General features: G+C 45.1%; 1 protein-coding gene across 4 annotated transcripts in view; it reads left to right on the top strand.

Annotated features, from left to right (window-relative positions):
- DENND2A (DENN domain containing 2A) overlaps positions 1-24,510 on the top strand; it is a 60,165-nt gene that overhangs the window by 22,389 nt on the left and 13,266 nt on the right. For 3 of the 4 annotated variants that reach the window (XM_037388992.1, XM_037388993.1, XM_037388996.1), the window contains exons 2-14: positions 1,937-2,035; positions 3,772-4,983; positions 6,051-6,205; positions 9,450-9,571; positions 11,047-11,244; positions 13,321-13,414; positions 14,702-14,752; positions 17,657-17,844; positions 18,556-18,665; positions 18,876-18,945; positions 19,576-19,653; positions 20,159-20,299; positions 22,653-22,801. In XM_037388992.1, the coding sequence (XP_037244889.1) occupies positions 1,965-2,035; positions 3,772-4,983; positions 6,051-6,205; positions 9,450-9,571; positions 11,047-11,244; positions 13,321-13,414; positions 14,702-14,752; positions 17,657-17,844; positions 18,556-18,665; positions 18,876-18,945; positions 19,576-19,653; positions 20,159-20,299; positions 22,653-22,801 (2,639 nt within the window). In that variant the 5' untranslated portion in view covers positions 1,937-1,964. The remainder of the gene's footprint in view (positions 1-1,936; positions 2,036-3,771; positions 4,984-6,050; positions 6,206-9,449; positions 9,572-11,046; positions 11,245-13,320; positions 13,415-14,701; positions 14,753-17,656; positions 17,845-18,555; positions 18,666-18,875; positions 18,946-19,575; positions 19,654-20,158; positions 20,300-22,652; positions 22,802-24,510) is intronic. The other variant, XM_037388994.1, reaches the window with a different exon arrangement.

Here is a 24,510-nt window from a genome sequence, read left to right as displayed (position 1 = left end):
AACTGCTTTGTGCCTTGCTTCTGCTCACCAAGGGTGATGGGGGTCTGTTCCATCCACTACAGATGAAGAAACAAGTCCATGTCTTATTCTGTATTATCTCCTTTTTGGCCTCTCCCGCAGGAGGTGCATCAGGTACGTGATTATGCTGAGCACCAGCACACATTTCCTCATACTTAGATGATCATTGTCAAGGCAGTGTTTGTTAGGGGCTGTTGGAAAAGGCTCAGAGATGGAGTTTCCTGATGGGAAAATTGTGTGAGTTTATCAAGACAGAGAAACTCATCCTAAGTGAACTTTTGGTGTGGCAGCAAAGCCACAGGGGTTGCGTGTATGCCGACTCCCATTGCTGTGCTATTTCTTGCTGCTAAAGGCAGTGACGAGGAGCCAGTCCGGCCACTGACCCTGCTTTGCGAGGCACTGAATGATGAGTGAAGAGACCATCCCTGCTCTAAGGATGTTGTAAGCCAAGTGCAGAGCAGCCTCTGTTGCAGTTTTGCAGGAATCTGCTTTGGCTGCCTGGGTGAGTCATTCTTTGGCCAGGGAGTGAGCAATCATTAGCTTTTCGTTATTCTCAATCCATAACAGTTAACGGATGGATGAATAGATTTTGTTCCTAAGGCCGGTAAATTTTCTTGACAGCGTTGCAAGGCTGCTCTGTGTCTAGAAGTAAAGTGAGTGTTTGTTCCAGTTACTAACGAGGAAGAGAAGCCAAAGGGGTTTATTGTCTGGGGAAAGAGAATCTGCTAAATGGTTAGCAATGAGCTGCCCTGAGTGTGTACACATTGAGTTGACCCAGAGTTCACTCCTCGCCTCAGGAACGTTGCCAGTGTGGGATAAAGGGAAGGAGAGAAAACTGCGAACAAACAAGACTGATTTTTAAATATTTTTTTTTTCTTTTTCCCCTCTTTGCCCAAAATACTTGAACAGTGGAAATGAGAGATCCTTTTGTTCTTTACTGTTTCTGGTGTGGTGGGTTTTATATGTTTAACGACAAGAACCTACTAGATTTCCCGAGGCACTCATCTTGCCAAGTGCTAGGCATGGTGGAGCAGCATCTGGCGGACCAGCCAAGTGGACAGATTTGAGAGTCTTCAGATTTTCTAAATATACTACAAGGTGGTGAGCTTTTGTCATTGCAGTGCTGCAGAGCATGCAGACCACCCCGAGACGTGAGGAAAGGTGGTGCTGTAGAGTAACAGAGTAATTATTTTATTTTTTATTTAACAAGGACAAGTATTGTGGGGCAATAAAAAGGACAAAGTTTGTTGCATTGACTGGGTAGGAGCAGTACTCAAAAGAAAGAGACAGACTGTCCCTCCATGAATGTCAGAAATCATGAGGCAAGCAGAATGACTCATTTTTGTGACTGATTTATCTTACCCCCATGAGGCATTGTCCTCTGAAGTCAGATCAGTAGCAGCCTAATGTGGCCCACCAGAGAGAAGGACACCAGCGGCTGCAGCACAGTGTCTCTTCAGCATAAATTGTTTTCTGTCCCAAGCTGGGGACGTTGTGATAGTGTTGCATGCACAGGAATCACTTTGGTCATGTGGCCGTAATACAGGCAGTTTTAAAATTGTTTTTGTTTTAGTTTTATGCGAAGGAAAAAAAAAATTAAATCTGCTGAGATTTTGGCAACAGTTACAGCCTTCATAAAGCGTGCTCTGTATTCAAGTCATGGCACAGCAGTTGATATTGGATCAAAGATAATTTTTGCCCTCAAAACCCATTGACTCCTCCCTGGGCTTCTGAGCGGTAATTCTATCAACCCTCTTCCCATTTTGCAGAGGAGGAAACTGGGGGTGTCCTCAGAGAGATGTCTTGTCTCACTTCAGTTTTTCTGGATTTCAAGGAGAAACATGCGTGTGTGTGTGTATAAGGAATAGAGAGGGATGCTGAGCACAGAGCAACGCCTCTTCCTTGTGTCTGTCTGCAGGTGAGCTGCTGCCCTGCTGTGTGCTGACATGATGACAGCTAGCAAGGCGGCCGATGTGAGCAGCAAGTCTGAAAGCAGTGTCTGCAAGTCTGTTGAGAGGTGAGAGCTTTCTGTGTTTCAGTGTCAGAGTGTCTTGCTTGTGTTTATTAGGCCTTAACAGAAAGAAAACCAAAGGAGGGAAACGTTCTCTCTGCTCTGCACTGTCCCTCTCTCCTCATATGTTAAAACACATCCCTGTAGATCTTGGGTGGTTTCATCACCATCTCAGGACTGTGACATTGTGCATTTTAGCATGCAGTCAGACTGGTAATGTCCTAGACTCACAGAGGTCTGCCTCGAGGCAAGGCCATTTGTGCTGATGATATCCCTGTCAGTGTTTGCCTCACCTGCGCTTGAAATCTTCGGTGCTGGAGACTGGGCAGACAAGCCCTGCTGTCCCCACCCACTGCAGGCTTTTCCCAGTGTCCAGCCTTGGTTTCTACTCTGCAGTCCAACCGCCAGCGGCACTGCGATGCCCTGCTCCTTGGGAAAGGCCATGGTGTTCACAGTGCCAGCTCTTAACCACAGCTGTTGTCTTAACCAAAGTTGTCACTGAGACAGCCAGGAGTTAAATAACTGTGAGGCTAGGGAAGGACAGTATCTGGCTCAGGTCCCATTTCTGCTCAGAAACCTATCCCAGACTCAGCCTGCACTACAACTGAGTCTGCAATGGCTGCCAGCGTTGCTTAACTCGGGAAAAAGCTCGAGGCCTGCCAGCACACAGGGTATCCACGTGAATGCTCTTACAAGAGCGCTGAGTTCTGGAAGAGGCATGCTTGATAAGTTCAAGTTAATGGAGCAGATTTTCCAAGTTGAATCTCACGGTTGGGATCATGGTTAAATGGGACTAATGATGTAGCTTTGCGTGCTGGTAACTACCCTGTGTTGTCCTGGTGCTTTTTCCCAAGCCCAGGCAAACCCCAAAGACATGGCCAAGCGCTTTGGTTCAGAAACATTTTGTGTTGGAATAACTATCTGTTCAGCTGGAACTTTATTGTATTGATGAAATGTCACAGTATTGATACTGTGATATCACACACTTGGAAATCTCTAAACTAAATATATTCAGGATTTTTGGTGCAGTTTGGACTGAAACAGTGAAGACGTTTAATCCTTTGCTTTGAGAGTGTTGAATCTGCTGTCCAGGTGCTACATCAGTGCTCTAGGCTGAGGGAGTGTGTCTGGGTACATGGGAGCCCAAGCTCATGTGTGGCCCAGGATGGTATGGCCACTGGAGTGTAATAAAAAAAGTGCAGTCTTTGTGCATTGATATGCATTTAGAGAACATTTGTATGGACCAAGAGAGATCCCCTGAGCAGGCGCTAGAGGAATGCCAGCTGTATCATGTGTTTTCTCCTCTGGTTAACAGCAGCAATTTTGCTGTTTGCAGATGGTCCATGTTGCATTTACTTGCAGTGGACCTGCTTAATGCCCTGACAATGTCCAAAACTACAGCACTTCTGAACACACACACACACAAATGCTGGTGAATGCTCATTGGTATCAGCATGTCTGATGTACAAAAAAAATACCTCTCTCACCTGCCACCTACTTCTGCCACAAAGAAAGGCTTCATTTCAAACTGTGTCTTAGCTGTAATAAGAGGGGAGCGTTGTGTTCTGGCTAGAAGGACCTTTCCCTGAGCATCCTCCCTACTAAGCCCATCTCTCAAGTGCTTGGTTTGAGCATCCTCTGCTGTTACCAGCTTTACAAGTAGAGCTTGTGGAGCTGATGGACTAAACCAGGGGTGAAAAATGGCAGTGAATGTTTCTTCTCTTTTTGTCTTTGGTGTGTAGGATCAAGCTTGCAGATATAAACAACATAGCAGCTGTGAAGAAATTAGAAAGACCTTTGTGTGGATTCTTGAGTGACAGATGTTCTGAAGGTGCGTCTGTCACCCTGGGCTTAATACCTGAAGCTGAACCAGTTTCTTCTGTGGTGAAGAACCCACTGGGAGCCTTGGAGAACTTGATGCTGGATCCAAGGCTAGACTGCTTTCAGCAGAACATGCTTAGTCCCAAAATGATCATCAGTGACCCGTCTGTGGATCTGAATGTTAAAGAAAACAGTAAAATCATCAGGAGACAGATAGGAGGCACTCAGAGTATACGGTCACCTGGAAAAATTGGCTTGAGGAATAAGTCCTTCAGCATCAAGGACAAAATTTCAGAGTGGGAAGGGAAAAAGGAAACACAGTGTGCTCCTCGCAGAGAGGAGGAGCAGGGATTTAAGGAGGAGCACAAGGTGCCCTGTGTAACTGAGAAGACAAGTGGGGAAGCACTGGTGACTCGGAAAGTGGAGACCAAGAGACTTATGAACTGGGAACTGGAACGCAAAGGAGCAGGCAAAGAGAATGAACGGAAAGCAGGAACTCAGAAAGGCACAGGGCAGGCGGCAGAGCGAAAGGGGGAAGCGCAAAAGGATGAGGAAGTGGAATCCAGCCCTGGAAAATGCAAAGAGGTGAAAGGTGGGAAGTGGGAGGTCCAGAAGGAGAATCTTTCAGTGCTTAGTCAGGTAAAGAAGCTGGAGCAGGCTTTGAAAGATGGCTCAGCAGAGCTGCAGCCGCAGTTGCCTGGTACTTACTATTCCCCACAGTGCTTGCAGGAGAAGGCGGCACAAGGACACACTGCTCCTGAGGGCCATGAGAGCGTATGTGGGGCTGAGCTCAATAAAAAGCTTCTTGGCTTGGACTCTGAAATCAGTGAGCCGATTTTTGGGACCCTAGAAGAGGTAAGAACTTCTCACGTGAAATCCAAGGACTGCACAGTGGAGAATGTGTACACAGAGCCAGGGGTGCCAGAAAAGAAACCCTTCATCAACCCACTGCCAAAGCCCCGGCGGACTTTCAAACATGAGGGGGAAGAGGACTGGGTGCCAGCAGCTAGGAATAAAAGAAACTTACCCCCTCTGCCATCCATCCCTCCCCCTCCTCTACCCTCCTCTCCTCCCCCGTCAGCTGTCAGCAGGAGGCTCTGGAGTGGGAAGCACAAGAACAACGCTGACCACAGGTATTCGGGCTGTGTTTCACAAAGGTGTTGGTCTTGATGGTGGAGTCCTGCCTTCCTGTATCTCTCTGGGAGGGATGGATCTTCCTTGGTCACCCGTAATCCCCAATCCCCAGAGAGCCTTGCTGGCCATAACCAGCACTCAGCCATCTCTCTGAGAATGTATGAGTGGCCAGCACAACTTCACAGGATAATTGTGAATGGATAAGTCATGGCAGATTTGGGCTTTAAGGTCACTATATTATGTGGCTTAACCTTCAAGCCCGGGATTGAGAGGTTTGGGGTTTTGGTTTTTTTAGCAGAAAATCTATTTCATTACAAAACTGCTACAGCTGCAGCAGTTTGGAATGATAATTTCCATCTGGAATGATAATCTCTAGATTCTACTTCACCATTTTCACTGTTCATAGTAAACCTATTCCTCTGACTGAATCTGATGTCTACATGTTCTTCTGGTGTGCTTTCTTGCCTTTTCTCCCCTCCCACATGATTGTCACACTTTTGGGGTAGGGAGCATAAAATGCATAGCTGTTTCCAGTGACTTCTGCATAAACTGTCACCTAAAAATTCTTGGCTTGGGTGCAGGAAGGAAACTGAAACTTTCCAGGTTTGTTAGTGGAGGACACTTAATTGCTTTTACCCTTTCTACCATCCTGCATGTGAGTATTGCTTTCCTGTACTGCTCAAAGAGAGCTGATTTTGGGCCGCCTCTGTTCCTGCCAAGGGTGGGATCTGCGCTGTAAATGGACCGCTCATGCCCTAAGGTTCTGTGCAGTGTTGCAGGATGTGCCACTTAACACTCGCATCTTCACAGTGTGTTATTGCCGTGACAACCCAGATTATCTACGGCATCCCCAAAATGCCTTTATTTGTGTGGCTGATAAAAATAACCAATCTCAGGGTCATTTTTTCATGCCTTATATGGGATGAGGCTGTGAAACGTTCTCAGTAATTCATTTTGTCAACCGTGTGGCATGTTGAAGTGAATTAGCTGTGATTTGATTATAAATGCTGGAGTTAACTGTATCACCCTCCTCTTTGCTCCTTCTCCCCTCCCATCAATGGTGCAGGAAGTCATATGAATTTGAAGACTTGCTGCAGTCATCGTCAGAGAATGGCCGGGTGGATTGGTACGCGCAGACCAAGCTGGCCCTCACACGCACTTTATCTGAGGAGAACGTCTATGAAGACATCCTGGGTAGGAGCTTTGGACAGGACATACTGGGTAGGAGCTTTGGACAGGGAAGGTATTTGACTGCTAATGCTGAGTAACTGAGAAGACTCGTGGCCAACAGGCACTCACCACAGGTGCTGAATGGAGTATGTTTATTATCCAAATGCAAACTAAGACACATTTTATGCGGTTTATTGGCAAGTGATAAGAAAAATGGATGGAATATTTCAAAACACATCAGCTTCAAAGGTGAACCTTAGACATGTGGGAACCAGCTTTAATTTTTTGCTGGCATCTCTCCCCTGTCTTCCTTTTGTCATCTAGACTAGTTCTCGCAGCTCTGGTCTGTCCACGGTGGTGAGCTTGTTACTGCTGAGATAATGCAAACAGTCTGAAAACATAGGCTTGAATTCAGTTCCACGGTTCAGAAGTAGGATTGTGTATGGCTCCAGGTACCATTGAAATTAAGAAACCAGGTCCTACAGTCTTTGAAACTGAGTTTTATTTAATTCTCTAACTTCAGCAGCAGATCAATGCCATTTTAAAGATTATTTCCTGTAACCCTCTCCATTTATATGGTGTTTTTGAATATTGTGAGTTAGATGGCCTTTTACAGAACATAGAATGGAAGCGTCCCTCTTGAAAAAGCCCTAATAAGTTTTAGTAGCTGTAGGCTGGTGCTGTGTAAAGCTCATGGCTGTGTTTTAACAGAATAGGAAGAGAATAGCTGTATCAGCTCACGCTGTGCAGCTGTAATCCTACAAAGGTGGTCTGTGTTGTTCAGCATGGGAGGAGCTGTGCTTTCTGAGGAGTAGACCAGGCATTACTAGTTGGATATGAATAAAATCTGATCATAGCTGATGAGAAAGATCTCTTAAAGGAATTGTTTTTCCTTTGGGACTGATGGCAGACAAGGTGATGCCAGTCCATCCTTTTTGACATTTTTTGAAGCTGTTGGCCTCATTTGTGGAGCTCGAAGCCTTGTGTTTGCTTTTTTTCTTCTCTTTACTTGGGGGGCAAAGGAACAGGGAGTGCCTGAGCAGCTACTGGACTTTTTTGTGTTGGGGCGGGGTGGGAGGTCTCAGAAACCACTGTGTAAGGGTCACCTCATCAGCTGGAATAACATGGATAACGTTACAGAGTGGCTGTATAGGCAAATCGATCCATTCAAACACAAGCAAACCCCTGTGTCCCAAGCTTGCAGGGAACTCAAATACCAGGCTGAAATCTCTCTCCCCTCCAGCTTTTAGTTGCAAAGCTTAGAAGAAAACAAAGTTACGGATAATTGTCAGCTAATGGGGCATGTTTGGTTTTTTGTTTTCTTGCTGCATGTTTAGGCTTTGCGTGGAGTCAGTGAACTTTAATTGGTTCCTGCAGTCCTGGTGGTGTTACCATGAAAGCTTGGGAAAAGGGGTCGACAGGGATAATAAAGAAAGCTGCAGTTTTGTTTTTCACAAGACCACAGATGGGTGTAGTCCACAAAACAACATATGAGAACCACACCGATGGAGGGGGAACAAAAAAGAACCTTCAGCCACAGGACACTAGTGCTGACACACAGATAATCATGTGTGTCCATCACGGCATGCAAGCACGTACATACACCCCATATTCATATGTGTGACTTACAGGGGGTTCAGCTATTGGTGGGAGAACTGTTCCCTTTCCCAGGAAGTCACACAGATTCCCTGCGTGCACCATCTGTTTACCTGTTTGCCATTGCTTACCTGGAGTATTGTAAATTGTACTGGGCAGATGGATGAGAAGGTTTATTTGTCAAAAAGAGGGAAATGGTGTTTCTTCCAGACTGAGACTAACTGGATGTGCTGCTGAGCAGTTTGAGGATGGGTAGGCAACAGAACCCAAGCTTGTTCTTTTTTCTCCTATCTGTCCAGGTATGTGACAGAAAGGGGAGTCACTTTCAGGGGCAGGAGCGTGTTTGCTTACAGGATGTTCATGCAGACTTGCTTTGCTGGTGTTGCACATGCTTTCCTTCTCCTTGGTGAATTCAGATCCACCACTGTAGTGATGGGCATCATCAAACCACTGTAGAAGACAGTGTTGGAAAAGACTTGGGTTTCTGTCCTTGTCTGAAGACTTCCGCTGCACTCCTGCTTGCAGGCAGGTGGGAATGCAGCAGTTGGACAGATCCTACAGCCATTACCGGTGCCCACTCCAGAGGCCTGCAGCATCACCAACCTCCAGTCTTTGCTCTCAGCCAAGCATTCATGACAGTAAGAAAAAGGCAGCTGCTCGGAGCCCCAGCTGTCCACTGGGATGGCATGAAATGGTGGCAATGAAGAGAGAAACCTTGTAACAGATTGCCTGCCCATACAGGTGCTTGGGCTAAGCCTTTGTCATTGGTTTATTAGATGCTTGGATGGAGATGTCACAACCTGCTTTTTCAGAGTTGTGTGTCCTTTTTGAACATGCCTATGTTTGCATTTCCCAGCACTGCTGAAGAACGGGGTTTAAGAAATACATTATATGTAATTTTGGCTGTTTAAAACTCAGATTAGTTGTGTGCCTCATCTCCAGAATCAGTGGAAAGTGACACCTCTGTGTGGTCATTCAAGCCTTGTGGTTTTGAGGGGATCCTAGGTAAGAATGAGCTGAACGTTACTTCAGCAGTGTCCCTCCCTACCCCGCCTCCTGTAGAGGGAGAGCATCCTGACTTTTAGGTGGCCTGGGTTAGATGAGGCGAATCCTTCTCGCTTTCTAAAGTGGGGCACCTGAGATTTGTTTGAAAACCTGTGTTGTGTGACCAACATCTATGTTCAGAGAAGGGATTAAATCTTCCTGCAGAGTCAGCCCAAGAGCAGTGCGTTGCTTCAGCCCAATTAAATGATGACCAGAGGTCCCTGTAAATGTGAGGTTTAAACAGAAGAGAGAGGACCTTTATGCTAGCCTTCAGCTCACAGTTTCATTTAGACAATCCTAAGCAGAAGACTGGAAAGAAGGAAATACAGCTATGGGCCAACGTGCATGAGAATCTCACAGCTCCTTTGAAGACAGGGAAACGAACTTGAGGACTCACTAGGTCTTTTCCATCTGTAGTATCTGTGACATGTTCCTATGGCTGCGTATGTCAGTGTCAGGGTTTGGACACTGTCCAGCAAGCAGCTGGACTTCTAGGGCTATGGAGAGAATGAAGCAATGCAGGAATGCTTGAGAACAGGTCTTTGGTCTGATGTGGGAGGTGGGAGAAGGCCAGCAGATCCCAAAACAGATTTTTATGGCAAACCTCAAGGATTTTCTGCACTTACAGTTTCTTGCTTGTGGCTTTTTGCTGCAGATCCACCATCGAAGGAAAACCCTTACGAAGACATTGAGACCAACAGCCGCTGTTTGGGGAAGAAATGTGTCCTGACCTTCCCAGCATCACCCACCTCTTCTGTACCTGGGACTCCCACTAAGGTACTTTGATTCAAGTGGCCACCTCTCTTGCTTCAGAAGGTTTTTGGGTGAAATCCAGGCCCTGTGTGGAAAAGGTGGAGTTTTGTCAATGACTTTCATCATGTTAGGGTTTTTTCCTTTTTGTTTTTTACCACAGAGTACAGTGTGATAAGAGGGGGGATTTATTGCATCAGACTGCACTTCTTGCTCAGAGCTCAGGGCTTACCAAGGCCAGCCTTGCCCTCAGCCTCCCAAGCCGTTCTGGTTGGTTCCTGTTGTCTGTTTAGATAGTCCAAGCCTGGAACAGCAGGGACTATGTCACAGCAGAAGTCATCTTGGCAACAGCTGGGTTCAGAGTGGATAACGGGGATCTAAACATGGTTTTCCTGACCAAAAGGTTTTCTTATGCTCTCCATGCAGCTATTATTAGAGCTGTTACCCAGTGTTTTCAGAAGTTTGATGTGCAGTGTTTGTTGATGTGTTGCTGTTTTCCAACCAGCTTAATCAGCAACTGAGGTTTCTTTGGATAATTCAACACTTAAAAGTTAAAGTTGTTCTGTGGTTCTCAATCCCTTCTCCTTGTTGCTAGTGAGATGAGGATCTGCAAGGGTCTGTGAACATTAGGGTGGAGTCGATTTCCCTCGGAGAGCTTTGTAATCATCTGTGTATCCTGATTTCCCACCTCTGCTATCGAAAGGGGGCTGCAGTGTTACACAGGAATGCTTTTCACTGTAGATATGGTTCCCGGTAGGAGACACTTAGTAAAGGGCTGAATGGGAGTAATTGTGTTACACTACAGTACTTTGACATCTAAAGGCTGTGATCTGCATCAGTCAGAAAAGAAGTGCTGCAGCTCTCTTGCCAACTAACGGGTTTGCAACTGCAGCTGAGCTTTCTGCTTCTCTGGTGCTGTTTTTGGACATGGACTTCAAGAACTTTGGTGCTTAAATATCTGTTGTGCTCCCACTGAACTTGCTAATGAGCTTGGGAGGAAGCCAGTCTCCACAATTGTCTATCATGGCATTTCTTGAACCCTCATCTGAAATATCTAATTCTGGCTACTGTCAAAGACAGCCATACTGACAGTGCGTTTTGTCTGGTCTCACTGCTTCTGTGTTGCTGCTGATTATCCCAAATGTGTGTGGTTGGCTGGTTGGTTAGTCTTGTCCTGTTTACAGTTCCAGCCTGGATTACACAAGTCCTGAGAAGTTGTGGGTTTTCTCAAACTGGAGCAAGGCTTCTTGGCCAACCCCTGAGATTGTGTTCTGGTCTGGAATGAATATGGGATAGTTAAATTGCTGGTCAAGATAGTCCTGGTCTAGCCTGGCAGCTGGATGAGTTCTTTGCATGTGCAGAAATCTGTGAAAGTTCTCAGGGCTGTTTTGCCAGCTGAGTGCTATGGCTGCCCCACTGGATTTGCTGCCATGACAGTGTTAGCAATGAAGCAAAGGTACGAGAGGTACTGTGTTCATTCGTTCCTTCTCCTCCATTTCCAGTTGCTTTCCAAGCCCATTTTTTTCCGACAAAACTCAGAGCGGCGGAGTTTCAAACTGCCAGACATTCGAAAACTGAGCCGTGATGGGACTGGGTCACCATCTAAAATCAGCCCTCCCTCGACCCCCAGCAGTCCAGATGACACCTTCTTCTCCTTGGGAGACCCTCAGAATGGGAAGAGGAGAAGGAAGATTCCCAAGGTAAATCTAGGGCTTTCTCTTTTATGTTTATTCCAGACAGGAATGTGAGTACAAGACAATGGTTTTTTTCAGTTTGCAGTGTGGCATTCCTGCAACAAAGCTGTTGTCCTGGCGGTTGACTTGACTTGTTTAACCCCCTTTCTGCCTGAAGAAGGCGGCTCACAAACATCTCTGCAAGTTTTGAAGCGGTTATTTTTCTGTCTGAGTTATCATAGTTATCAGGAGAGAGAATAATAATAACAAGAAGAAAAAAGGCATTTTAATTTTTGGATAAAACTTGAAGTTTGTAAGAGGCAAAAAAAGCAATTAGTGTTTTTGCAAAAGACGTACCCCGTCATATATCTTTCTTTGCTTCGTGGATGGAACAGTCAGAAATTGTCTCTGTGTTGTGATGTTCCCACCTGGCAATCTGTTGTTCTTTGCTAGGTCTTATGGATGCATTGGTTGGTTGTAATTCAAGGTAGGGTGTGATTGTAGATGAACAATGAAAATACTAACATTTGAGTGACACAAGGAGTTCTCTGTAGTCAAGAGCATTTTCTGGAGCAATGTTTCCTACTTCATATCTAGATACAGCATGACTCCATTTCAATTTTATTTCTTTTAGATCTAGCTGGAAGTGTATTCAGTCCAAATGAGGTTCAGCAGCAGTCTATCTATTGAATGTTTCAAAAACACAGTTATAAAAACACAATTCCTTATCCTAGTCTTTGCAGGAGAAGCAGAGGCTACCAGGGGCTGTCTGTGGTGGGTTTTTTTCTGAACCCACTGTTTTCATTTGGGGGAAAAGGGATATGTTTGTGTATCTTCTTTGTTTCCTGGTTGCCAAATCTGTGTTCATGTTTGCGTATCTGATTTTTTTAATGCCCTCTCTGTATAGGTCAGCTCTTCAGGAATGAGCCAAAGACTACAAATGTCTAGGGTTTTCTTTCCCAGTACGCTGACACGTCTGTGCATGTGCTTGAGCTCTGTCAGTGTGTTCACACATACTTTATGTCAACTGAAGGGAGGATTACAAGTATGTATTTACCAGGCAGTGCCACTGAGCAGTTGTGCAGAGCAAGCTCAGAACAGATTGATCCATTGTGTCAGTGGCAAGATCAACCTCAGACTTGAGCTGGGCAGCTGGGTGGAGGCTGTACTTCCACACCAGAGTATCCTGCCTCTCACTTAAACATTTGGATTCAAAGTTCCCTGACCAAGTGTGTGGTGGACCTGTTCTACCTTGAGCTCTCAGCACGTGTGTGCAGGGATCCCAGACTTTCTGGAATAAATCTGAATGCTGTGGCTATGTCCTCCTGCTTCTGCCTGCGACCTTGGCAAGGAGTCAGCTCTGCTCAGGGAGGTTTGGGGAAGCCTGGCATGGTCCTTCTGCAATTCCACTCTCCTTCAGGGACAGATAGGGAGACCAGAGACACTGAATGAACCACTAAGCGCAGCTATGCCCAAAACTGAAGTGTCTTCTCTCCTGGCCAGCTGGGGGGCCAGAGATTAAAGGATTTGCAAAGAAAACCACTAGTACAAGGTACTTCAGCACCATTGATGCCTACCCATCTCAATTTCTTCAGTGTTCCTTGTATGATGTGTTTCCCCCGTGCTTGGTATGAAGGCTTTTCCAGCACATCTCACAGCAGATGTTAAAGGCATAAGACATTAAAGTTTGCTGTCATTCTCCAACCAGTTTTCTGCTTCAAACCTGCAGACCAGGACAGGTTCCCAGGGCACCACCTGATGCTCCCTAGAGTATGGACCATTGTATGGAGAGGCCCAGGAAGGCACTGTCAAGTTTGTATGGTCACACAGTGCAGAAAGACCTGGCCTTTCATCAGGGCTTGTTACCTTGGGCTCCCGCTGTGCCAGCATGACTGTACTGCTTTTGTACCAGAGTGTGGCCATTGGCCGCACAGGTGCAGATTGCTGTGCAAGGTAGATGCTGGTAATTGTCAGTTCTGGGACGTCAAGCGAAGAGTTTCAGTGTGGCCAGGGATGGGAAACAGAGCACTCTGCATGAAATTCTAACTTTATTTCTTGCCTGGGGAGGAAAATAACATTTGTTTGTTTGTGTTTGCGGAGCAGCTTGTGTTGAAAATCAATGCCATTTATGAGGCACGAAGGGGAAAGAAGCGTGTCAAGAGACTATCACAGTCTACAGAGAGCAATTCAGGGAAAGGTAAAGGAACTTTGAATCATATGTCTAAGATTTTTTGAGGACTTGACTTAGAGTTTAGGCTTAGTGATTTATGTGACATTTTCTAGTGCTTCTCCCAGTCCAGAGTGAGACTGAGTTGGGGCTTCCACCCATTCTTTTGGAAAGATAAAAGCTGTTCCTCTGCTGAAAAGACTCACTAAAACAGAACTTTTTTGGTTTTCTTGCTTCATTTTCATTCCATGGCTTTGCATGATAACCTTATAGGTCGCACCAAAAATGTCTCCCTTTTTTGATGTTTATTTCTGGAACAGGCTGGAAGCTTTGGAGAGGAATGTTCTGTCCAAAAAGTCTCGTTTGTTGAGATCAAAATATTTTGTGGGAATGTGTCACTTCAGTGAACTGTCCAATGGAACATAGCAGATTTTGCAACAGTCGTGGTTCCTTCAGCATCCCAATAAACAAATAGCCTCAGTTGGGAATCAGGCTTTCTAGACTTGACTGTAGGACCATCTCCATCGTAGTAAGATTGAGACTTTCAGCTTTCCACTGTCAATTAACAACTTGCCAGAAGTGTTCAGGTACTTCAGAGCCATTACTTTTAAACATCTCATCTCTGTAAAACTTATAATTATGTCTTTCCAACACAGTACTTTTTTCCCAAACACCCTAATTGCCAGCAAAAGGTGACCACCAGCATTATTTATTTCCCACAATTGCTTCTTACTGTTTATCCTATTTTATATAGGATATACACCTGCAGAATGGATGAGTGTGTTTATATGCACCTTCAGGGGAAGCATCCCAGACTTGTCTCTGCACTGTTTTTTATACTCCTCTCTGAAGCTGTCCCAGATGAGCATCTAAGGCATCCTTGACAGAGACAGGCTATTGGGCCATATAGACCTTGAGGCTGATTCAGTCTGGAAATTGGTTTTTTTTGTTTGTTTGCTTATTTTTTTATCCCTTTTCCTGCAAACTACTGCATATTAATCAGTAATTTGCCTTGGTGTTGTGCTTATACAGACTTGGATAAAACACTGCTCTGGCATTTTATTCTTTATGCAGCTCACCTGGCTGTGCAAAATCTAATTTGTTGGTGTTTTTATTATTCCCTGAATGAATGGGAAGATACCAAAGTTGGTAAGCTAAATGTCTGCGGGTATGTGCACCCTTGAAAAGAACAAATCCCTTGGGATCTATATTGTCTTCCTTGAAGTTGCCAGGCCTGGGTTTCTCATGCCAGTGGTAAGAAATGCACAGTTATAAACAGGCTTTACTTGATTCATCTTCCCCTTTCTTTTTTCTTAGTTACAGATGAAAACAGTGAATCAGACAGTGATACTGAAGAGAAGCTGAAAGGTAAGGCAAATGTGTGATGAGAGCAAAAGGCTCCTGACCAACTCTGCACTGAGATCCTGGGTCAAGAGCTCTCCTCTGTGTTCTGCCTTCGGAAAAGGAGCTTGTTTTCACTCAGAACACAGTGAGAAAACAAAGTTCTCAATACCACAGAAGAAAATCCATGGGCAGAGAACTAGAAGAGTCCAAACCAAACATTGTTCCATTTCCCATTAAAGCTCCTTGCACTGACTTTCCTAGGAGATGGCTTGGACACTGTGGAAATACAGTGAGATTTTTCTAAGTACACAGTCACAGATGTGTGACCAGGCTGACAGAAGCAGTATTGCATGGGACAGAGTGTTCAGAAACCCCACTACATGTTTACTAAGGGAGAAAAACCGCCAGCCAGACCGCCTAGCTTGGAAAACAGAATTGCAGTCTATGATTTATTGCTAGTTAAACTCTTCTGCGCTGGCCAAGTTGGGATAAAGCACTGCACTGCTTACTTCAGCTATATGGTATACTGGTCTCTATAATATTCTTCTGAAACCTTCCTGTAGAGTTAGAATGCAAGATGGAATCTTCTTCAGATTCCAAAGTTTCCTGACTCACATGCACACCTGATCTGGGTCGCAGGTCAGTTCCCAAGCTGAAAAGACAGGCATAAGCAGCAGTGAGCTCTGTGTCAACTACAGTGTGTTGTGCTTAGGAGTGCTCGTTCTTACCCTCTTTCAGGTTTTTAGAACAGAAACCTCAGAATGAGTTCCCTCTTGTGAGCACAGCTTCCCATACAAGAGTGACTGTATACTCGTACACTCCTCTGCATTGGGAAATCTTTCATCTGTACTGCTGTGTTAGCAAGATCAAGCTGAAAATTGCTGCCACCACCTACCTTTTGACAGGTTCTCAGGCTACGCTGGAGATGGGGAGGGAGGGTTTGCTCCCAGATTGCACAGAAATTACATTTGCAACTGTCTTGTAAAACGAGGTTGTGAAATATAGTCTGTGTTCAGATGTAGCTGTGAAAAACAGTCTAGATGTGTCCAGGAAGACTCAAACTCTTGTCTGTTACTGGTTGCCATAGCAAATCGTGTGCATCATCCTATGTTTCTCTGTAACATCTGTGTAACTGCAGCTAGGGACTGCCTTTAGAGGGGATGATGGAGATTGTGTGAAGTCATCTCAAATCCGACAGCGCTGGACTGAACAATAAATATTCAGATCCATATGTGGGTCTGAGTGACTGTGCAAGCCTACATAAGTGTGAACAGGAGCTCTGGCACTTGCTGTTTGCTTTAGCTACACCTGTATTTTGCTTTATGCCTTGTTGAACTGTTGACTTTCCTATTTTTAAATAGGAAAGTGAGATGACTTAGCAAGTCTCTTTTGTCTGGCGCTTTCAATTTTGTATGTTTTACTTAATAGACCAAACACACCATCCAGTTACCTCGGCTTAGCAAGTCACTGTACATCATCTGAGACACAGTAAATCATCAGACAGCAATAATCAGACTGCATGTCAGAGCCGTAAGTGCTGACCCTTGGGAAGGAAAAATGTTCAAAGACAACCTCTGCCATGATGACAGCAGTAAAATCCTGATATCTTTAGTAGGTTGCACAGGATATAAACAATGCAGAGCTTGAGCAAGCTTTTCAGAAGCACTCAGCATTGCTGTGACACTGCTCTTTTTGAAGTCCCTGGTAAACCAGAAACCACTTCTGAAAACTTTTGAAGAATTAAAGCCTTAGAGCAAATCACATAATAGGTGATGAGAGAAAGGAGTCTGAGGCATCTTTCGAGGGCTTCAACTGTCCAGAGGTTGTTACGCTGTCTGATTTAAAAGGCACCTCAAGATTGCTTTCAATTACATTATCCGGAATAGTCTGTGAGTGGCACAACTTTACCAGACAAAAGGTCAAGTGTCTGTCCTAAAGTATATAGCATCTCTCAGGAAGCCCTCTCTGCCAAGCAGACATCTCATGTATTTGGAGTTCCTGCAGCATCTGTGTGGTTGTTTCTGTCAAAACGTTGCGTTGCCACTCGCATTCGTAAAAAGCACAGTTGTGAGAATGTGCTGTGGTCTCTGCTTGTAGTTAATTCTTTCTTTTGTAGTAGGGGTAAGGGAGACATCATGGAGATTTAATTTTGGATGCGACTGTAAAACAAAGCAAGGGGGTGGTCTTAGGGAATCTCATCTGGTCTCTTCTCAGCAGGCAGCTTTTCATTACTTTCCATGCTGGAATGTTTATTGTCCCACAGCTCATGTGTGTTGCAGTTACAGCTTGCTTGGCAGTTTTTCTTGTTTTCCCATTGTCCTGGGTGAACTTGCAGAAACATGGTCCTGAGAGATTAGTTTTAGACACAGGAAGAGCTGGCACGAGCCAGCCTTTTTCATTTGCACCTCTTGTCACACTTTTTTGTTGTTGGCCTACAGCCCAGCCTGTGTTACTGAAGCTGGGAGTTCCCAGTGTTACTCAGCCAGTGGAACCCTAACCTGACCCAAGTGCTGGTCTTGTGAAACCATGGGGATTGCTACCCACAGCCTCCTCTGCACCAAGGTGATCAATCACCTAACTGTTGGCTTTGAAAGATGCATAAATGAATGCTAGGATGAGTGCCCAGACGTTACCTGTTACACCATGTCCCATATGGATCTCCGTTTGCGTTGTCTTCAGCTGTAAAAGCTATCCATGAAATCCTGCTGCTGCCAGAACTCTTCAAGGTGACGGCACTCGAAAGATTATGCCCTGTCTCTGTTGATATTTATAGCGCAGCTTCCAAATGGTTCCTGCCTCTTACTCAGCCACTGACAAAGTAAATGCAGTGAGGTGGTTTTGAGTTTATCTGTAAGTCTCTGCAAAGCGCTGTTGATGCTCTGTGCAAAGAGCTAGATCGTTACAATCTCTAATCTTTTTTCTTCATAGCTCACAGCCAGCGCCTAGTGCATGTGAAATCTCGCCTGAAGCAAACCCCACGGTACCAAACCTTGGAACGGGACTTGATCGAATATCAAGAGAGGCAGCTGTTTGAGTACTTCGTAGTGGTGTCACTGCACAAGAAGCAGGCTGGGGCTGCCTATGTCCCTGAGGTTACCCAGCAGTTCCCGTTGAAGGTACGGTGCCCATCAGGAGGGTCTGGCTGACATGTCTCAGATAGCATGGTGTGCTTGCACAGCTGGAGAAGCCACAGCTTCTCTGTTGACCACATGTTATATCAGTAACCACTGTGCTGTGTCAGTGTTCAGTGAGACTAAAGTAAGAGGGGCTGCAGTCAGTCCCTGAGAATTGTCATGGTATTTCTCACTGTTGAAAGAGCAGCTGATTTAGATCTTTTGCTGCCCTTGGCTATGACTTTTATGTAGCTGTTCCCGTTCTGCCCCTTTTCTCTTTAAAGAAAACTGACACTTGGGAGAAGACATACGTTCTTAAAGGGAAGGCACAGCTTTCACCAATAGTCTGGCTCAAAATGGGGAACAAGGAATGGGTGAAACAGTGCCAGTGTGACAGTGTGTTTGTAAACGGGGTGTAACCAGAGCTCCCCTCAGACTTCAGTTCTCTTACCCCTTGCTGGAAGATGTGTCCCAATTAGAGGCACAGTGTAGCAGGGGCAGGTGCTGCAGATGCAGGGCTTGGCGGAATTGGGGGCACAGAGTTACTTTAAGATGTGTAAAGATTAGGTGAGCCAGAATCACAGAAATTTTAATATCTTCCAGGCAGAAGCTTAGCCTCTGTCATCACCTCTTCATTTGTCACAGGAAAAATATTTGAAGTCATTCCATCCCCACATGACTAATTGGAAACATTCCTTCTCTCTATTCTGCTAGCTTGAGCGCTCGTTCAAATTCATGCGTGAGGCAGAAGATCAGTTGAAAGCTATTCCCCAGTTTTGCTTCCCTGATGCAAAGGACTGGGCCCCCATCCATCAGTTTGCCAGGTAAGTACTGTACTTTGTATCCTGATTCATAAGAAACAGATTTATTTGCAAGCTAATTAAATATGAGAGCTGTTACAGTAGAAAACTGGGCAAAGCCCTGAGAGGGGTGTACTGGAAATGCAAAAATATTGTGGGTGTATTGGATTTGTATGTCAAAGACTGTTAATGTGGGTGATGGGTTTCTTGTCATTCTGGCTTCTCTTTCTTCAGTGAGACGTTCTCATTTGTCTTGACGGGAGAAGATGGAAGCAGGCGATTCGGATACTGTAGAAGGCTGCTGGTAATTATCCCTGTTTTTTTCTTTTCCTAGAGATGCTGCCTTCTGTGGGGTTGGTGTTCCTGGCACCCTCTCTGGAAAGTGGAAAGTTGACTGCTCTTCTCTTTCAGTGTGGAAAGAAAGAGCAGCAACAGAGCAGCTTTTGCTCTCTTCTGCTCTTCTCACTGCCAAAGTCCCTCTCTGAGTACCGTCCTCTGCTCCAGGCATAGCTTATTGTCTTCTCCTTACACCAGCACTTAACATTATGACCATGGACTGTTGTTTCACCACTAAGCTGAAGACACGGTTTGTCTCCCTTAGGTTTACATAGCTACTAAAGAGCTGTCTAAACCTGTGCTGGTCCTATAGGCTCAGAGTTGTCTCTGTAGAGCAGTCTGCCCTGCATTAGTCATTTGCCTTGGGAAGGTTGGCACCATACTGTGGATGTACCCATTTCTCCCCACTGTTTCTAGCATACCAGAGATTGAGTCAGGCTTAAGATACTGTCAGCAGCAGCATGCTGTCAAACGTCTGCCAGTTTCTGAGCCAACCAGCAAACTGCAGAATTAAGAGACTGATCACACTTTCTTTGCAGTAGTTGTAACTGACATTTTTTTGGTGTTTCTGTGTGTGTATTTGCATTTGTCTTGAAAGCCCAGTGGGAAGGGAAAGCGTCTCCCAGAAGTTTACTGCATTGTGAGTCGCCTTGGATGCTTCAACCTCTTCTCTAAGGTGAGGAGGGGAAAGAAAGGGAATTTGTGCTGTAGTCCCAGAGGGACCTGAAGGTGAAGTCAACACCAGAAGAATGGGGATTAGGGAACGTGGTAGCTGAAGAAAGGGCCTGAAACAGTGGTGTCAAGGCAAGCACATGCTAATTCCAGCACCTAGGAAAAACACAGTTGAAAAGAAAACTAGATTGTCAGCTGTTGCCTTCTTCTTTCAGCAGTACTACCAGAATACAAGTGCTGAGAGATTAAAAGGCAGGGAGTCCTGACACCGAGTGTGGTGGGGAGTTTGCAAATTGCAAGCTTTCCAGTAACCTCACTGGAGCTGGGTTTCTCTTGCTGAAGGAAACAGAGGGTCTTTAGATGCACCTTTTACCTTCTTCCTTATGATTCAAGGCTCCATGTTAATGCTGGGTTAAGGAGAGAATGCAGATGCCGGTGCACTTAATTCCTGGTGTTGCCTCCCTCCTCCTGATTTACATGTTTTTTCTATCTTCATGCCTTTATTTCAGATCTTGGATGAGGTTGAGAAAAGACGAGGCATTTCTCCAGCCTTGGTGCAGCCTCTCATGAGGAGTGTCATGGAGGCACCTTTCCCAGCTTTGGGCCGGACAATTACAGTCAAGAACTTCTTGCCAGGCTCAGGAACCGAGGTAAAGACACCACCCTAGAGAGAGCAAGACTTAGGCCAGCATATGGTGCAGGACTGGCAACTGGAAGTTGGAACTTTGATATAGCACTGGAGATCTTCAAGGACAGATTGTCTGGCAACTGTGCGAGGAAGCTAGGGAGTAAAATAGGGAACCAGAGGGGATGGCACAGAGAGTTCAGCGACCTCAGAATCGACAGAGAAATCATATGGTAAAAATTAATGTAAAGACACAACCATGCTAATATGGCAGAACGAAATAAGGTATTGGCCTTGAGGCCAAGTGGCACAGGCTGGCGGGCCCCATGCTGCCCAGCATATGACCTTGGATCTGCTCAAGGACCCCCATACTTAGCTTCCTGAAGACAGGGTTCATGGCATGTGCTCCAGCGTCCTTAATACAGAACCACTGTTTGTGTGGGTCAGGACACGGGATTCTGGTCAAAAAAATACCTGAAACTGCACAAGGGCAATGTTGCAGCCTTTCAGAATGGCATTTGCACAGCATGGGGGTGAGGGTACGTATTGCATCTCACAGTGTGGTATGAGGATGCTGGGAGGGTTTTAAGAGTGCTTTTGGGCGTAGCATTGAAGGACTGTGGGAACATGGAGAGAGCCAAACTGAGGGTAGTCTTTGCTATTCGTCCTGTTGGGCAGCAAGCTGAGAGAGGTTGTGTCTGGGGGCTTTTAGCATGGCACTGGATGGTGGCATTCTCCTCAACCAAACTGAAAACAGTCCAAACTAAATGAAATGACTGCAAAATCTGCACTTGAGGAGCAGAGTCCCAGAGGTGTGCCGTTAGGCTGTGAGAATGTTTTGGCTGTTTTTTCCTAGGATCCTAGGAAATATTTCTTCACTGAAAGGGTAGGTGATCAAGAATTGGAACAGGCTGTCCAGGGAGGTGGTGGAATCGCCATCCCTGGGGGTGTTTAAGAAATGCATAGATACAGTGCTTAGGGACATGCTTTAGTGATGGACTTGGCAGTCCTGGTTTAACGGTTGGACTTGATGGTCTTAAAGGTCTTTTCCAACCTAAACGATTCTATGATTCACTAGTTATCTAGTTGATGGCATAAACCCTATGTTTATGCAATGGGTAAGTGACAGCATTGGGACGGGTTGCAGGCACTTTGGGGAATAAGGGATTAAAATTCAAAATGACCTTGCTAAGTTGAAGGTTTAGTCTGAAATTCAATATGGACAAGAGCAAAATGCTGGGTAGAAGAAATGAATAGTCTAATGTAACATGGAAGTAAATGAGTGAGCCACAGTACTTCAGAAAAGGATCTGGCGGCATAGTGGGCCATACAATGAGCAGAAGTAGCAGTATGATGTTGTTTAGACAAACTCCCACAATGTGAAAGAAAATGAAGGGATGGATAATAAATAAAAGCACTTTTTCTACTTTCCAGCATTGGTGGAAATTTATATTTGAAGTATCATTTTTTCAAAAAATACAAACACTAGGAGAAAGCCCCAGAAGAGTAGTTCCACTTACTAAGTGGTTTAGAAAATACAGGCAAAGCTTGAGAAAATTGTTTGTTTAATATAGAAAACAAAGGACAAAGGAGGACACATGATGATAACCTGTAACTACACAAGGAGTCTCCTACAGAGAGGAAGGTGACCAGTTGTTCTGAGTTTATACTGTTAGTAAGATAACAACTAGTTGAAGTAATTTGCCACTGACATGTTTCAGCTGCAGGCTTGGTGTTGGTAAGGGTGGTTTGGAACTAGAGTAATTTTCTTGTGGGATTTATGAAATGTGTGGTGTTGGAGGCTTTTAAGAAGAGTTTAGATAAGCATCGGTCTTAAGGAGTATGAAGTGCTAAGGTGCTGTGACAGGAATTACTTAAGTAGGTATGAACAAAGCAGAATGCCCACAGGCTGTTCTCTTCTGTAACAGATGTAAAATATCTGTAGTCAGTAGGCTAGGCATCCAGATTCTTGCAGTAAAAAATAAATAAATAAATCATAACTGTAAAAGTAAGAGTGCAGATCTGAAAGGCTCCATGCCATTCTGCTGCATGAATGCCAGAAAGGCTGGAAACCACTCCCAGCTGGACACAAACTAGTTTTCCTCTTTATGAAGAGCTTTCTGTCCTCAGTCCCGTGGGGAGAACTTGTGGCTGGTCTCATGCTGTGCCCATTGGAGTGGACTCTGGATCTTCCTCATCTGGAAGAAGGATTTATGGGAAGTCTTTGGAAAGATGGTGTTTGAGGGCTTAACACTGTGCAGCGTTTGCCAGCACAGTCAGTAAGGCTTGTTAGCTGTGAAAATACCTGTTAGTTCCTTGTTTGCCACAGCATGGCTGGGCAGCAAGAGCTGACCTGTGGCCTTTTTTCTCTCCAACAGGTCATCGAGCTGCGGCGGCCTCTCGATTCCAGGCTCGAGCATGTTGATTTTGAGTCGTTGTTCACATCCCTCAGCGTGCGGCATCTGAGCAGAGTCTTTGCCTCCCTGCTTCTGGAAAGGAGGGTCATCTTTATCGCAGACAAGCTTAGGTACCCCCTTGCACTTCCTTAACAAAATGCTGCCAGGGAAGGGAGGCTGAGAAGACTGCAGTGACTAATCCCTCTGCTTTGTTCTTTTTCTCTTCTCTGCTCTTTTCCGACTTTGTGTTTGATGTGAGCAGGGCTGTACTTCCCAGGAGTGGGGAACTTAGGCCATGCACCATAATTTCGTTTTGCAGCTTGCAAAGACTGTGCTGCTTCTTGTCCCCAAAGAGAACCAAATTCCCTTTTCTCCAAACATTTTCAGAGTAGATACCTGGTGCTAAGGAAGCAACCCCCCTCCTTTTGCTCCATCATGCTGCAGTGTTTCCCACTGAGCTGTGCTAGAGTTTCCAAGGATCAAGCCTTGGGCAGAGATCACAGTCCCTTCTGGCTTATTCCCTGATGTCACAAAATCTTCTTAATCTTCAGCTTGTGTTTTAATACTGATTTCTAAAGACCTTTTTTCTTGTGGGGGATGAAAGTGAAGGATACAGCGAGGGGGAATGAGACACAGGACTTCCCCCTTCTATTTTTGAGTCTGCTCAATTTGCTTTTTTAAATTTTTTTGTTTGTTCTCGTGAATTATGAAAATAGGCCCAGGTTTCTTTAAGATCTTGTGCAGCTGGTGGCTGGCAGCTCTCCAGCCCTTGAAGCACTTGAGGATTCAGAGAGGAGGGTTCGACAAGGCTGGGGAAAGAAAAGCTGCCTGGATGAGTAATGACACTTAGGAGCACGCTCAGGTTTCAGCAGTGTACAATGCCCCTAAGCTGTCTGTTTTCACAACTTCCAGGCAGCAGGCTGCAGCTCTGGGGCAAAGAATGGGGAGGCCCCTTCAACAGGAAAGCGAAGGGAAAAATTCATCCTGCAGGGATCTGGGGCTCTCTGCAGACAGGGCTCAGGCATCCTCATTACAGGAATAGGAAGGCTGGAGAGAGGGAGGCCGTAGCATCCAGGCAGCACTGTCTGCTTGCAGTTTTTGGGAGCTGCCTTGGGTCAGAGACAAGATTTGCCTCTTTGTTATCACTGATATATTATATGCATAGATGCTTATTATTCTGGATACTTAAGCCACACATTCCATGCAGAGCATCCAGACTTGCATTGCAAATAAGATAATTCATCCATGCTATATTTCTACATAGCATATATGATTTATGTGATAATTTATGATGACTGGCTTTGTTTTCAAAGGTTTTTCTCCTCCTCTGTAGGACAAATTTTATATTCTGAGAAAAACTGTTAAGGGTACAGATGACATTGTAATCTCTACATGAGGGCTGGGTCGTAAGAGTAAAAATGGTAGGGAACTTTTTTTTTTAAAGCATCACTTTAGAATGAACCTTTATTTACCAGATCTTTTCCTATCACATCTTTGTATGACAGCACACCAACACGTATTCTAAGCATGGTGTATGTTACAGAATATCTCTTTTCAGAGCACTTCAATGGGTTTTGTGCTGGGTTTTTTTTCCCCATGTATCTTTTGTCCATATATCTGGGGTCCTTAAGAATGAGCCCAGCTGCCCAGACCTGTAAAAGAGAATGGGAGTGAGCTATAGAATCGTAGTTTCTAGAATCTCTAAATATACCATAAACAGCCACCTTCTGTGAAAAAAAGGATTATTATGTTTTAAAGATCCAGAGTCTGTTAGGCCACAGGGCTGAGATTCAAATATTTACCGTGGATTTGCCATCTCTCTACAAGACTTCTAATACTT

The sequence above is a fragment of the Falco rusticolus genome, chromosome 5 (assembly GCF_015220075.1).
Source record: "Falco rusticolus isolate bFalRus1 chromosome 5, bFalRus1.pri, whole genome shotgun sequence".
Taxonomy (NCBI): domain Eukaryota; kingdom Metazoa; phylum Chordata; class Aves; order Falconiformes; family Falconidae; genus Falco; species Falco rusticolus.
Note: the sequence above shows the minus strand (reverse complement) of the source record. Positions and strands in the feature narration are given on the sequence as shown.